This window comes from Pseudomyrmex gracilis, unplaced genomic scaffold (genome assembly GCF_002006095.1).
Source record: "Pseudomyrmex gracilis isolate BER0280 unplaced genomic scaffold, ASM200609v1 scaffold_92, whole genome shotgun sequence".
Taxonomy (NCBI): domain Eukaryota; kingdom Metazoa; phylum Arthropoda; class Insecta; order Hymenoptera; family Formicidae; genus Pseudomyrmex; species Pseudomyrmex gracilis.
In genome coordinates, this window is record NW_018020676.1 from 370,556 (window position 1) to 385,105 (window position 14,550).

A 14,550-nucleotide genomic window follows, 5' to 3' on the forward strand; every position below is an offset into this window, starting at 1 on the left:
TTTAGCTCCTACAAAAATAGAACCTACTTTAAACCTAACTTGGAGAAAATGGAAATTTGTGACACTTTTAGGTTGAAAGTAGGAGCAAATTTTATCCTTGCAATTGAACCTACTTTACTATCGTAACTCCTATATATAGTAGAATGAGAGGTTCATCAGAGAGTCAAAATTTCGACTCGGGCCGTGGCGGAATCGACGTGTACGAACACACAGATTTGAACGTTCGAAAGAAATAGAGAGAATGTGCATCACACACACGCGAATGTAAACGCAATAAGGACGTTTACGTATCGGAGAAAAAGATGTAGGATAATATTTGCGGTAAATAATAACAGCTTCGGCAATCGCCACGGCGCGGCGTTGTTGGACGTGGATTTGAGACGTTATTGTTCCGCCAACAGTAACGAGTCTCGGATTTGAATTCATTGTTTCAAAGAGCCAGTTACAGAGGCTTTTCACGAGCGATATATTATCTGTTATTATTGCAGCCCCACTCGAAGCCACAATGGCCGGCTTTGCGCGCTCTGATCTCCATATTTTAATTAAAAGCTCTTGACGCTAGATACGTACGTCTCACCAGGTAGAAGTCAATTCGCAATATCACCGACGTTCATAATGTAGTTGTATGTTAGTACGGTGCAATAATAATTTAGAATACGTGCTATTTCCATATTGACAATGAAAATATTCATTGTCGCCGCGAGCGGCTTTCTTTGATATAACAATACATTCTACAGGAAGTTGGACAATAATTTTTTTCTCATCAGAGTTACATGTATATAAAAGAGATATTCTATGTAACGTTTCTATGTAACGTTTTTTTTCTATGTAACGTGTGTGTACGTGTGTGTGCGCGCGCGCGCGCGTGTGTAAAATAATTTGAAACTGTTAATATTTTTAGAATATAAAATTGTAAGATAGCACACACACACACACACATAGAGAAGAAAATAAATCTCATGGTCATTCGATAAACGTATCCGACGCATTTGTTCCCCACGTTCAGACAAACGCAGTTAACTAGATGTGTCTCTTTTCTAACGTCCACGAAGAACATTAACTCCGTCGCGCAGGACACGTTCGTTCTTGCCCCGCGGCTAAAGAGACCAATTTGTCTGTCCATTATCGCGCAGCGTAACACAAAGGCGAGATCCAACTTCGGTATCAAATACATCGAGCGCTTTACGGTGTAAAGAGACTCAGGTTGAATGAAGAGAAAACGCGGAGGAAAAGGAAATATATATATATATATACGGCGTGTATTGTATATATGAGCGTATAGATGGATCGTATACAAGCGGGGGATGAAATCAGTAAACGGAAACACGGCGCAACGGAAAGGGATGGAACGGGGGATTATTTTTGGACGGTGCTGCGGAATCCGGCGGTATGTTCTGGCGGCAGCAGCGGGAAAATAACGGTGGTTTATCCTCGTTGTAAAATGCTACGCGGGGGATGCTTTTCCTCTATATATGCGAAAATAGTAGATCGTAAGACTCGCGCGCGGCGACTGCCTGCGGGAAACGCCGCACCAGAGAGCCGAAGCACGGTGGAGAGGTCGAAAAGCAGGGCGTTCGCGCTGCTTGCTACGACGACGGCATATGCTGTGTACGACGCCGCTTGACTCGTACATCAACAACGTGATTCCCATGCATACTGCTCACAATCTCCGCGCCGCGCGCGGAGAGTACGGAGAGGAGAGATGCATATGCATACACGCGTGACCCCGGCTTGCATATGTGGCCCCCTTGTTTCCCTCAGGGGACACGTGTGTAGATCTCTCCGCCCCGACGCACGTGCATGTGCGTCTCCTTTCTCTCTCTCTATATCTCTCTCTCTCATGCTCGTGCGCCACCGTGCTTGCTACGGTCCTAAATTCGTGTTCGAGGTCGCGCTACGTCGCGCCCGTGTCATTTGGAGAGAAAGCTGATAGACTGTTTCCATCTCTGCCCTCATGTTAGGTATACGATTAAATTGTAGTCTCGGTGCGCTGCACTTTCTCATCGAGATATTTTTTCTCTTTTCCTCCACGTCTTTCCAGCGCGCGCGCGCGCGCGAGAGAGAAGTTGTGTGCGCGTCGAGAAATTATCAATAATTAACTACAATGTAATTTATACAGAAAGTGTTAAACGAACCTTAAAACATGATCGACTCGGTTTGTTGAAATAATATTAACGCTCAAAGAATTTCTCTCTTTCATCTCGCACAATTAGAACTACTAATTAGTTATCGCGGTCTTTAAACACTCGCCGGAGAAATTGTCTTGAAAGATAAGTCCAATTGAGACTAATTAATTGAGTTTCTTCGTTAATGACTCCTTTTTCGAAGCTCTTTGCCACACATGTACAAACGCGATACTGTTATTTCAATGATATTACTTCACATTCGAATATGTGTTATAATTTCAATGGAAAAGAGATACGATGTATAACATGTATATATATATATATATACACACACACTCTGAATCGAACGTATAGCTTGATCTTTCTATCGCGCGGTTTCATTCGCATTAACGTTTCAGTGATTTCTGATAATAGCGAGCGACGCATGCGGCAGGAAATATGTATGTATATATATATATATATATGTATATAACGTACATACGCAAAAAGGTAAAAAGTTAGACGTACAAACTTGAGATTGGTTGCTCGCCCGGCGGTTTTCCCTATAGAAAATTTCAGATACATCTCGAATTTTCTCGTCAAACTTTCCGATTTCTACTTTCCTTTCTCTCGGGCGCAACGTACATATATCCGTTCTCTTGGTTTTCTTTTGCGCGTCGTGTTACATATACCGCGTCCTTTGTTTTCTGGCTCGTGGTAATTTTGTCAGCCCTGTCGCGCGGCTCGCAGTAAACCACGTACCAACGATGGGTCTCGTGTTCAAAGTACCTGCTTGTAATTGCACGCGGCCGTTTGTGGGCGCACAAGGGACGCACGCGCGCCCTCGGGATACGAAATACAGAGAACATTCCGTCGAAACGTTCACGGTACGTGGCGTTAAACTCACGGCTGTTCAATCGTGCTGTAATGTAAATTAACCCAGAATTTGTCACTTATCGCGACAATCTCTTGACGAAGAAAATAAATTTTCACCGCAAAAAAATATCGGTTGCTTTAGATACGCCGTAATTAATATGCGGTTTCGAACATGTTTGAAATACGCAAGCGCAATTAATAATAAATTCACTCTCGATACACATCGATTGATACACATCGATCGACACACGTCGTCGTCTAAAATAATATTAAAAATATTTTTTTTAATTATATGCAAGATCGTTTTTTTTTTTTTTTCTTGTAATATTCCTTTTGCGAAACGCGTTTGAACGTTCTCTGTGCTAAAATGTCGCTATAATTACGACGGAAACAGGAGCACCGCTACTCCTGCTAGCTGTGTGCGCAAGTAAATAAATGACTACGTTTTTTTTATTTGCTCGTAATGCGTTTTATTATTTCTACGTTCAACTTCGTAAATGTACGTCAACGTAGGTACTGGTTTAATAAAGCCATAAATATGTAGCTTAAATTGCAAAACTTTTGAACACGTATTGTCGCAGTTTTTAGTTTATTCTGCTCGTAACGTAATAATTATGCACAATTTTTTTTTTTTTTTTTACGCGAAACATATTTTGAAAAAAGTTGCGCGCGCAACGGAACGCATTTATCGTTCCCTCTTATTTCCGCAAAACGCGAAAATAAAGGAAACCGAATACTTTTTCTCACATGCGCTTTCTTGATTTCGTCGGATTTCTTCATAACTCTCCTTGATCTTCCCCAACGTCGGGACGTACACGAGGATAAAACCAACGAAAAGGAAGTGTCGGTCGCGAATATTCCTTTTTTTTTTGCAAAAGGACAACAAAAACCGGCGCGCGGAAAGAGCGACTATAACACGTACAGACGATGCTGCGGCTCGCACGAGAAAAGAAAGAAAGCAACTCTCAAAGGACGCGCCACTACAAGTCAGTCCTCAAAGGATGTATCTGGAGGGGAGAAGAGGGAAGTTGTACATATAACCCCGACGACCGCAGAGGACGCACGCGGATCTGGTAACTCGATAAATAAAGAGGCAAACATGGATAAATCGTGCGGCGAGCGAATCGGTCGGGCGCTCCCGTTTTCGTTATCCGAAAAAATCCCCCAGTAAGCTTCTCGATTCTCTCCTCGGTTGTGTTTCTGCCCGAACGTGTTGCTTTTTTGTTTTTTTCTCTCTGTTTTTTTTTTTTATTCCCAATGGGGTTCGTAACTCACGAGTTCCATATAGTGGGAAAAGAAAAAAGCATGAGAAAAAGCAGCTAGTAATGACGAAAGGACGAACACAATGACGAATAGTTAACGCGTCGATGCATCAGTCAGGTTTGTGCTGCTATGCTAGAGCGCGTGACCGAGTGATACGGGATTGAATAGCGGTGCGCGACGAGGACGGAACGAAAGCGTGAATTCGCGAAAGAGAAAGAAGCCGGTGAGAGCGACGCAGCGTGTCGGGGACCTGTGGCCTTCATTTGGGTGCAAATGGAGTTTTTCCTAAATGGATGTTTCAAAAGTTTTGCCGCTGACAGACATTGTTTGGCCGGTGCCCCAACGGAACCAGGGCGAACGCAGAAGGACGAGCAGCAGAAGGCGATGCGAAATCAGTCCCGTCGAGGCTTTGATTAGCTGGCGCCACGAAGCTAAAGGCTTCCTCGATTGTTCGCCTCGTATTTATAGTTGGCTCCTCGCTCGTTCTCCTGATGGCAATTGTCGCCTGTCGCCTTGTTGTTTTCCTCTATTTTTATTTCTCTCTTTTCTTCAATTTTCTCTTTCTCTCTCTCTCTCTCTTTGTCTTTTTTGTCGTGATATTCTAGTGCTTCTCAATAATAAGACGGTATTTTGTTCTTTTACTCTCATTTCACACCACTCTCATCTTATAATTTCATTACAAAACAAAAAAAAAGAGAGAAAAAAAATTTCCCTTGATACAATGCACGGGAACTTTTATGCACGGAAAAATTGTTTTCTCTGTCATTTTTCGTTTTCCCGTTTTTTAACTTTAATTTCTAGATTTTCTCACTTTGTTTTTCCTTGTTTTGCATCGAGAGACCGTAGGTTGTTGATTCGGCTTCGTTGTTGTGTGGTCGATCGTAGATAGGGCACGCCGGGCGTTTGCTTGCTGAAGCTCTTATCTTTAACACCACACTTGAGACGATGGATGCAATTAATTATATATTTATACCAGAAATATGTCATTTATAACGCTTATTATCTGTTTAGATTCAGATAAAAAACGAGAATAAAAAACGCAAAACCTGACTGTAATATATATTATTTTACGAAAGAAATAAAATCTCTTTTGCGGAGATTTTCCTTGTTATTTGTTTGAATGCGAAGACGATTTCTGAACAACGTAAATTTTCGCGACTCAATCGGACGTACATTCGCCCGTTACGTGATCGAAAAACGAGCGACGGGCACTAAAAGGAAAAGCAACGATTTCCCGTTACTTTACGACAGTAATTAAACGCGACTTCGCTTCGGAAACCGCAACTAATGCTTGCCTCTATTCGATCCTGAAGCCTCATTTGCTCGTACATCCAATGACGCTGTGTCACTTTGATCTCTAGTCGAGCACTTACGAAACTGAGATCGCGCACGGTTCTGTAATCGTTTACTTTCCGTTCGGCTATTGGTTTTCGCCGAAATGCGTTATCTATATGCAGCATCGCAATATGACACGTATTCAAAATTCACAACTATTTTGTATAAATTTGTATTTAACATTACAGTCTCGTTTTTCTTCTCTTTTCTCTGACGTTTGTTGAAATCGACAAATATTTTTTTTTTTTTGCTGCGAAATACGTGCGACGTACAACATTTCCTTAAAAAAAATGAATTAATTTCTGTGCAGTGCCGAAGGTGGAAATAGTCGATGAGCATGGTGCCACAGCCGGTGACAAGTTCTACAAAGCAGGCAGTACAATAGAGTTGAAGTGTGTAGTCAGCAATATACCGCAACCTACTGGCTATGTCACGTGGCGACACGGATCCCGTACATTGAATTACGACACGACTCGCGGTGGTATCAGGTAAGTTGTAACACAATAAAGATAGCACACACACACATTCACACATATGTATATCATATCTGGACTGAAATCAGAAATATTGCACGAGAAATTAACATTTGCTCGTTGCATTTTAGTTTTAATTTACATTCGACCGTCCATAAACGTACCGTCCATACCCGGTTTGATTTACCGCCAACATGACCACCGCACACTTGAATATAAGCTACTTAATATTCTGGTAATTTGGTCTATGAGAATTCGATAGTTTGCGTATATATATGTACGTACATAGGTAGTATTCCGCAATAGGTATTCCGCACAGAGTCGTTCTATACCTGCCTTGATAAAGAACGGCACGTCTCCGATGAATTTCGAAAGGCTTTCATTAAAAGTTCCCGACCGACGGTCAACAGTTGCGGCATGTGTGACTTAATTGGTTATAGGTATATGACGGCATTTATGAATTTTAAGCGACGTCGGTCTTTCAGTCGATATTTGTTTTTGTCGGGTTTTGTAAAACGATTTTTTCAATCAGCGATCCATCAATAAATCAATTTCGAACTTTTCTCATACACGGCGTTTGTACGTACACCCTCCCCTTTTTTTTCTCAATTTTTTTTTACCGCGTTCTGTTCCTTTGAGCTTAACCGATAGTCGAGATTCATATACGTTCGACAGTTACGGCAATGTTCCCTCGATAATGGCTCAGAAAATGTACGAGAAATTAGCAATCATCGCGAGCGATATTGAGGTTGAGAGAAAGGATGAGGTGGCGCGGATCGAGCGTCAAGTAAACTGTTGACAATTTAATCACCCTCGAAAACGCTCGATTATAGCGAGCCGACACATGATGAACGAGCGGACTGGCTCATGCCAAACGCAGAGGCAACGAGCTCTGAATAAAACATATAAAACTTTCAATCGTGCCGGGTCGCAGGCACGATTAGAGACCAATTAACATAAATTAGAAAGCGGAGAGAATTTTATGCATGTAAATAAAAATATTACACGTGCGAGGGAACGTGAAAAAAAAAAAAAAAAAAAAAACAAAATACAATAAAAAAACTTTATTTTGCTCTCTAAGATAGCAACAAATAAAATGTGACGCGCGCGAATTAGAACGGCGTTTAGAGCGGGCGCAATTTATTGAGAACATTTCTATTACACTCGGATTGCTCCCGAGAGGCATTTTGCAAATTCGTTTAATCGAACGTGTCAAACGCAGTGCCCCGCAAATAAATGAACTTCGATCGCGCCATCGTCTGTCGTGATTACTGACTCGCTGAATCCCCATTTGTATACGTATACCGCCAACGCCGCTATACGTATCGATTTAAAAAAAAAAAAAAATTGCTTTCTTGATATAAATTACCGCGATAAGACTATATTGCGTATCTTGCGAAAGCTCTGCGCGCTTGCTAGATCAATTTTCTTGTTAGATTCCCCCGCGCGTATTATTTCTCTCCTCGCGTAACAACGGGGAGGGAAAAGATTAATCGAACTTCTCACCGATATTTCCGTTGCACGCGCGAGCTTTAGCGATGTATACAGATTTACCGACCGAATGAATTTGCGCGTTATTATGCCTTTCGATGTATAGACGTAAGGATTACGCGCGCTACATATATACGCGCTATTACAAAATGATATTGCCGGAAGAGTTGATATATTAATTATCCTTGAGCTTACATATTTGACGGGCTTGTATTTCCACTCCCGTCTCTCTTCTTGTTAATGCGAAAACTTTCTCTCTCTCTCTCTCTTACACAGGTTTCACGTTAAACGACTAAGGATGCAAGGTTGATACAGAGTAGTAGGCAGTACATCGGCGAAGTTAGTTAGCAGTGTAACGTTATTATACTCTCCCGCACACGTAGTATTACACTTTACTGTCTCTAGTACCTCGTATGTAGCAGGCCCCGTCGACCTCCTGTCTATTACTCTTCACCTTGGGCGCTCTCTAAGTTGGTCAAGTCCGTGAGTGCCTCGCCTCCAGCCATGCATGACCAACAACGCTTGTAAGCTTAACATAATCAAGTAGTAGTTGCGATGTAACCCGAAGAAATCGTTGTGCAAAATATCGCGGTTCGCGCGACTTGTCGCGGCAACAACTCTGTCTCTTTTTATCTCTCTTTTATTTGCAATTAAACAAACACAAACGAAAAAACAGTTTCAAAATTCTGCCGACAGATCGTTGAAGAATAGTAGCACCATCGGGGCTGGCGCAATATATCATCAGGTGTTTCGTATCTATCTGTAATATATCAGTGTAATAAGGTAATCCACGTTATTTAGGAACAATATATTTTCGCTATACGGCATTTCACATATGCAGCTTTTAATCTCGCGCGCGCGCGTGTGAAAGGATTGCGAAGGAATTAACGTAACTGACGCAGAGTCACCGTAGCATTAATTAGCATTAGCTATTTTGCTAATAACGCATTTGTATTAGGTTAATTTAAAATCGTTTACGAGCGACTTTAGCTTTGTTTTTTGCGGAAGAACGGAAACAATTTTTTTTTTTTTTTTTTTTTTATGTGGAAATAAGTGACACGTAAGGTTTGAAACTGACGTAATTCGTAAATGGACAATAGGGATTTGCGCGATGAGCATAGAATAAAATGACATCAGAACGCATCATGCGCAGCTGTATATGTATGTATATATACATATATATATATAGGAATGTATGTATTAACGATCGGCACCCCCGGACGCTTGTCCGTAGCAGTGAAACGCGCGGGACTGATCCATTACTCGGCAAATCAATTAGGACACAGGCGCGACCAGCGTCGTAGCGTGGAAAAAAGCGTGACGAAAACAAAGCATTTAATCGGATTTTGTTTTATCGGCTGTACACGTTGAACCCACGGCGGCAAATATTTCATGGCAACAAGAGGGGACACCGCAGTGCTCCTTTTTTTTTTTTTTTTTTTTTTTTATATCAGTGCCTGCGATAAAATGGGCCTCCATATTTCAAAATTCTATTCCGGTCACGGGAATTTTTTTTTTTCTGCTATTCCTTTTTCGAAATAACGTCCCGCCGAAATGACGGCGTTATTACTCGGCCTTCTGCATGACACTGGAAACGAATCGAAAGGAAAAAGATAATACAAACTGCGATTGTTAACATCCACGCGACATTCAGAATTTTCTGTGTGTACGTTGATATTAAAAATAATTTATCTCGCGAAACGCGATGCGGAATCTTGTTTGGAGTTTTTCAAAATTGTAAATTATTATTTAAAAATAGAGATATAAAAGTTTCCTGCAATCTTTCGTAAAATTGTGAAATAAATTATTTATAAAGACGAATGAGAGAGTGAAAGGGAGAGAGAGAAAGAGAAAGAGAGAACAAAATTAAAAGTCACATCGTAACAATCGTTTATTTCTGAAGAATTAAACAAGAGTAAAATAAAAGGAGATGTACGGAGCGATCTTCAAAAGTTCGTAAACTTCCATGGAACTTAGGGGATGACTTCTTCATGGGCTTTTTCTAAAGTGGATCTCTGTGTATGCATCGTGCGAGAAGTTGCGGTTATCACCAACGACGCAGATAAAGAGGGAGAGAAAGAGAGAGAAAGAGAGAGAGAAAGAGAAAGGAAGAGCGGAGTAGAGAAAAAATATATTATAAATAAATACCGCATGTGTTCACAAAGTTTTTTTTCCTACTAACGTTCATGGCGCGATTTAACTTTTTAAGTTGCTGCCCTTACCTTTCACGGCCGTATTCTGCGTTGCGTTCGAAACGCAAGATTTTGCGAGATAATGAAAATAAATTCTACGCGCTGAACTTGTACAGATTTGCGCAATAATTTTTTTAAAAAATATTTTACGGTAGAAAAGAGTTATGAAACTCTGATCGTGCGCGGTGATGATTGCACACATATATTATGTAGATAAGTTTTTTCTCCCTCTCGTGATGGAAATTTTTTTATGAAATACAAAAAAAAGTCCTTCTATACGCGTATTTTCAGCGATATACGTATACATGTATGTATAGTATATATTCGATGACATTTATGTTTATTGCGATTGTAAAATAGTTGAAACGTGATCGGCAAAGAGAAATATAAATTTATTAGAATTGTTAGCGACAAACGCTTTTCTCTCCCTAGAGCGATAATTGCGCTCCGCAAACTTCACCGTAATTTTATAAAACTTTTCCACGAAGTGCGATTAAGAGGGGACAAAGTGAGACGCTTTCTTAAACTTGGAGATCCGCTTCTCATTAAAAGCGGTGTTTATTGGAATTGTTATGCATACTCTTTTGCATTTTTATAGATAAGCCTTGGCAGTAACACCGTTTCCTTTCCTGCCTGTCTCTCTCTCTCTCTCTCTCTCTCTCTTTCTCGCTCTTCGTCATGCGATATCACTTTTTCATGTTGGCGAATTATTCGCATCGGAATGAGCCATTAATAAGAGTAAAATAAATATTCATAGCGTGTTCGTTATAAATGTCAAAGAAAATAACGCTAGTTTTCCATTCTACGAAAACAATTAACCGAAATACGTAAAATAAAATACCTCGCAAATCTCAGTTACGCGCGACTGTTAGTAATAAAATAATTAAACACGCTTAATGAATTTTATTTGTGTGTGTGTGTATGTATGAGCAATCGCGTGTGTAATGCAATATATGTACTCTTGCGCGCTACAATGCCTAAATATCAAATAGATACGAAAAATCTATTGTTTAGTTAATTTATGACGGACATGTATTCAATGCGCCGAGTATAAAATGCAAATTAATTATGTGAGTATAAACTTACACAGTTTTGGATGAGAGAAATACAAAAATATGCTACATAAAAATATAATAACATATGTTTAATGTTTTACCATGCTATTACATTTTTCCGTTATCTCTTTTATGCTGATCATTATGGAAAACAAAGTTTTAAAGATTTATTTTGCGTTAAATTACATCAAGAGATCACCAGATCATATCAGATCAACTTTAATCATTAGCTTTGTTTTGCTCAGTTACTGTACACGTATAAGTTTCAAAATTTAACAATGTTAAAATTAATTTACTTGAGTTTATTAATTATGACATTGTGTTCTAATTGGATTATTATATCCGCAATCCTGCGGCAATTTACGAGCGTTAGTTCAAAAATATTCTCAATAAAATAAATGTTTTAATAGAAGTAATTTGCACAAAGAAATGTTTTTGATAATGACTCGCGGATATTTTCAATTTTTTTCAAATTTGTTTTACTTTTTTGTTGTATCTCATATACATAATCAAATACGAATTTAAAAAAAAGTGATTTAAAATTAAATTCAGAAAAAAATGTAACATCACACATTGTGATTAATGGACCTCAACGTAATCATTAAATCAAGTAAATGATGCATAGGATTTAGTAGAGATGTGTAGTAATGCAGATAATTACATCGATTTGCACTCTTGGTTGTGCTATTAATCTTCCGTGATGTGTATCTTTTAGAGCGCATATGCGGAACTGTTGCGTGGCAATTGATCAATATATGTATGTACACATCAAGTTATTTAATGAGGAACACAAAATCTGATCCGAACATATTGTGTTCTGCGCGTCTACGCGTTATCAAATTCCCCGTAAACGAATTACAGCGCGGTTAAATTGCATCGTGTGTGTAATCGCATTAATGCGTTTTCGAACGTCGACGTTGATTAGTAAACAAGAGATGATGCGTCAGATGCATACGTACTTCTATTTCTTCTAATTTTTTTTACGAGTGAAAGTATCTTTCCTTCTGTTAAATTACAACTTTCTTAATCACATTATGTCTATTGTATCAAGGAAAAAGAGAGAGAGAGAATAATTTATCTTTTAATTCTGATTTTGAATGGGAATTCGTTGATCTCGACATCAGTCAATTATATCGAAGTATAACTCGCCGTAATATTCCATGATGAACGGTTATTAGTTGTTGATGTAGTTCTAACGAAGGTGTCTGTTCTCTCCTTTTATTCGCGTAATATTATTATTCATACCGCATTTCCGTGGTAATTTTCGGGTCTGTCTCTGTGGAATTAGTAGGAATTTCTCTGAGAAGTCGGGCTGCCATCGCCTTCCGAAATTCTCGAGAAACTGGCAATTAACAACATTTACATAGTTCTATCGAATAATCGTGTTATCGAGTTGTCGACCCAGTCCTCACCTCTGAGGATGTTTCTGAGATCGTGGTTCTTTGTCAAATCGAAAAAAATAAACGCGAAAGTTACATTTATTTACTGATAATAATAATAAATCCCCGCAAGCGAATCCCCGATGTCACAAAAAAAAGAAAAACGACTCGACAACGAAAATGAAAAGTTAAATATTTAAATTTGTTTTGTACATTGTTCAAATAATCGTGCGCTAGGTTTGCTCTCTGGTTTTCTAAATAAGAGAAAAGAGGATCGTACTAGTAACTACTCTATACAGGTGAAGCAGAAGAGAGTTTTAGGAGTTACAATATGCATTTCGCTGAAAACGCGAAGCACGTCGCTTGTCAGAGGTATTCACTGCGAAGCCCCATGTCATTGTATGTGCCATTCAATTATGGACTCGAGTTCAACATTGCTGGAGGATTTGCCACGGGAAACCGTTACCTTCCATAGCTGTAAGTCAGTCCCGTATCCATTTGATTGATCGTTACTCAACGGGTTTTAGCGGATCGATACACCTCTGCATGATGCAGCAAGGACTGGCGGTTTAATCATGATGTAGTCGGAATAAAGCGCTCTGTGCTATCATCGATTTTCTTAACGTTGGCATATTAAGTCGAGAGAGTTTATTACTCGATGAATATTTAGACGGAAACACAGCGGAGAAAAATCGCACTTGCATTTTCGCGTTAACTTTTAAAGCGTCGGTCATTTATAATTTTTCAAAATAAGAATATGCATCATTAAAAAACAAGATGCAAAATGCATACACACACACTTCGGTGAAATTTAATAAGTTAATTTTGCATATTACGCGCACGCGCGATAAACGCACGATTCAATTTTTTTTTTTTTTTTTTTTTTACATCATCGAATATCGCCATTTAAAATCGTTCAAGCGCGTACGCGGCGTCTCGCGATAACGTAGTGCGTTGATTTCTTCAATATTTTCCTGTCTTGCATGCGGCTTTATCTCCGTACATATATTTCCGTAACTTACATGCATGTTTCGACGTTCCGCGCGACGAGCACGTGTATATTTATGTACATATACTTATAAATGTAAATATATGTATATATATATATATATATATATATATATATATGTATATATTTATTCGAGCATATTTACACCAGAAGAAGAACGCGCGGCATTTCAACGCGTCGCGCGCGCGTCCATTTACACCCCGGATTCTGCACCTACTCGCGCGCGCGATTCTCGGGGATGACTTCCGAAAAATGGAGAACGCGTAGTAGAAGCGACACGAGGGAAGGGTAACGAGGGAATGAAGGAGGCGCGCGAGTGAGCGACGTGAAGGAGAAAAAGAAAAAAAAAAAAGAAGAAACAACAAGTACATCTTTTCTCTCTCCGACTTTCCGGGGGCATACCGTGTGTATCCTTTCTCTCTCTCTCTTCTCTCTCTCTCTCTCTCTCTCTCCGAGCAGCGCCCAGGGAATTTAATTCCATTTTCAATTTACCTAAACCCCTTTACGCAAACTCCGACGTCGACTACTTCTGGACTTTTTCTCTCCTTTTCTGCGTGCCTTCTCCCCTTTCCTCCCTCTTTCCTTCTTTTCCGAGTCGTACTCACCTCTCTTTATTCCTCTCTTCCTCCGGCTTCCTTCCATTTGAGTTCGTCGAGCGAAAGGAGGCACACGTTTCCGCCACTTCTTGCCTCCTTTACGAATGTTGCATCGTGAGTCTTCGGGAGGGATCTCGAATAAAGCTGCTGAGAAGTAGAAAGCACAGGGGAACGAGCAGAAGAAGGAGAAGAGGGGGAAAGGGGGATCGGCTGTATAGATAGGAGAGCCACTTGGTTTTAACTGCCTTTTATGCGGAGATGCCTCCGGGGGATTCACATTTCCAGTCGCGTCCACCTGCAGCTGGTGGAAGCAAGCTGTAGCTTCCATCGCTGCAGCTCCCGAGACCGCGGATTTCCACCTCTTTGACTACGAAATGTCGCGCGTTAATTAATTTGCGGGTGTACCGTTCTCTTTGCGTTGGCAATGATTCTTATTATCTCTGTTCCGCTCTCGCGTCTTTATTTTCCCTAATTTTCCAAACGCGGTCTGTTTCCTCTTCCTTTGCATTCAAACGTAAAGTTTCAAACTCAGCTACGACCAACGCTCTCGCGAAATTACATCAGAATTACATTTCTTGTTGATTGCATTTCCGTTAATTAGCCCGAGTCGAAATTTTGACTCTCTGATGAACCTCTCATTCTACTATATATAGGAGTTACGATAGTAAAGTAGGTTCAATTGCAAGGATAAAATTTGCTCCTACTTTCAACCTAAAAGTGTCACAAATTTCCATTTTCTCCAAGTTAGGTTTAAAGTAGGTTCTATTTTTGTAGGA

The 14,550-nt window shown here is 40.0% G+C and overlaps 1 protein-coding gene across 9 annotated transcripts in view; it reads left to right on the plus strand.

Moving 5' to 3' along the window:
- Positions 1-14,550, plus strand: part of LOC109855548 (peroxidasin) — a 142,223-nt gene that overhangs the window by 93,079 nt on the left and 34,594 nt on the right. For all 9 annotated transcript variants that reach the window (XM_020429943.1, XM_020429938.1, XM_020429935.1 and 6 more), the window contains one exon: positions 5,890-6,067. In XM_020429943.1, the coding sequence (XP_020285532.1) occupies positions 5,890-6,067 (178 nt within the window). The remainder of the gene's footprint in view (positions 1-5,889; positions 6,068-14,550) is intronic.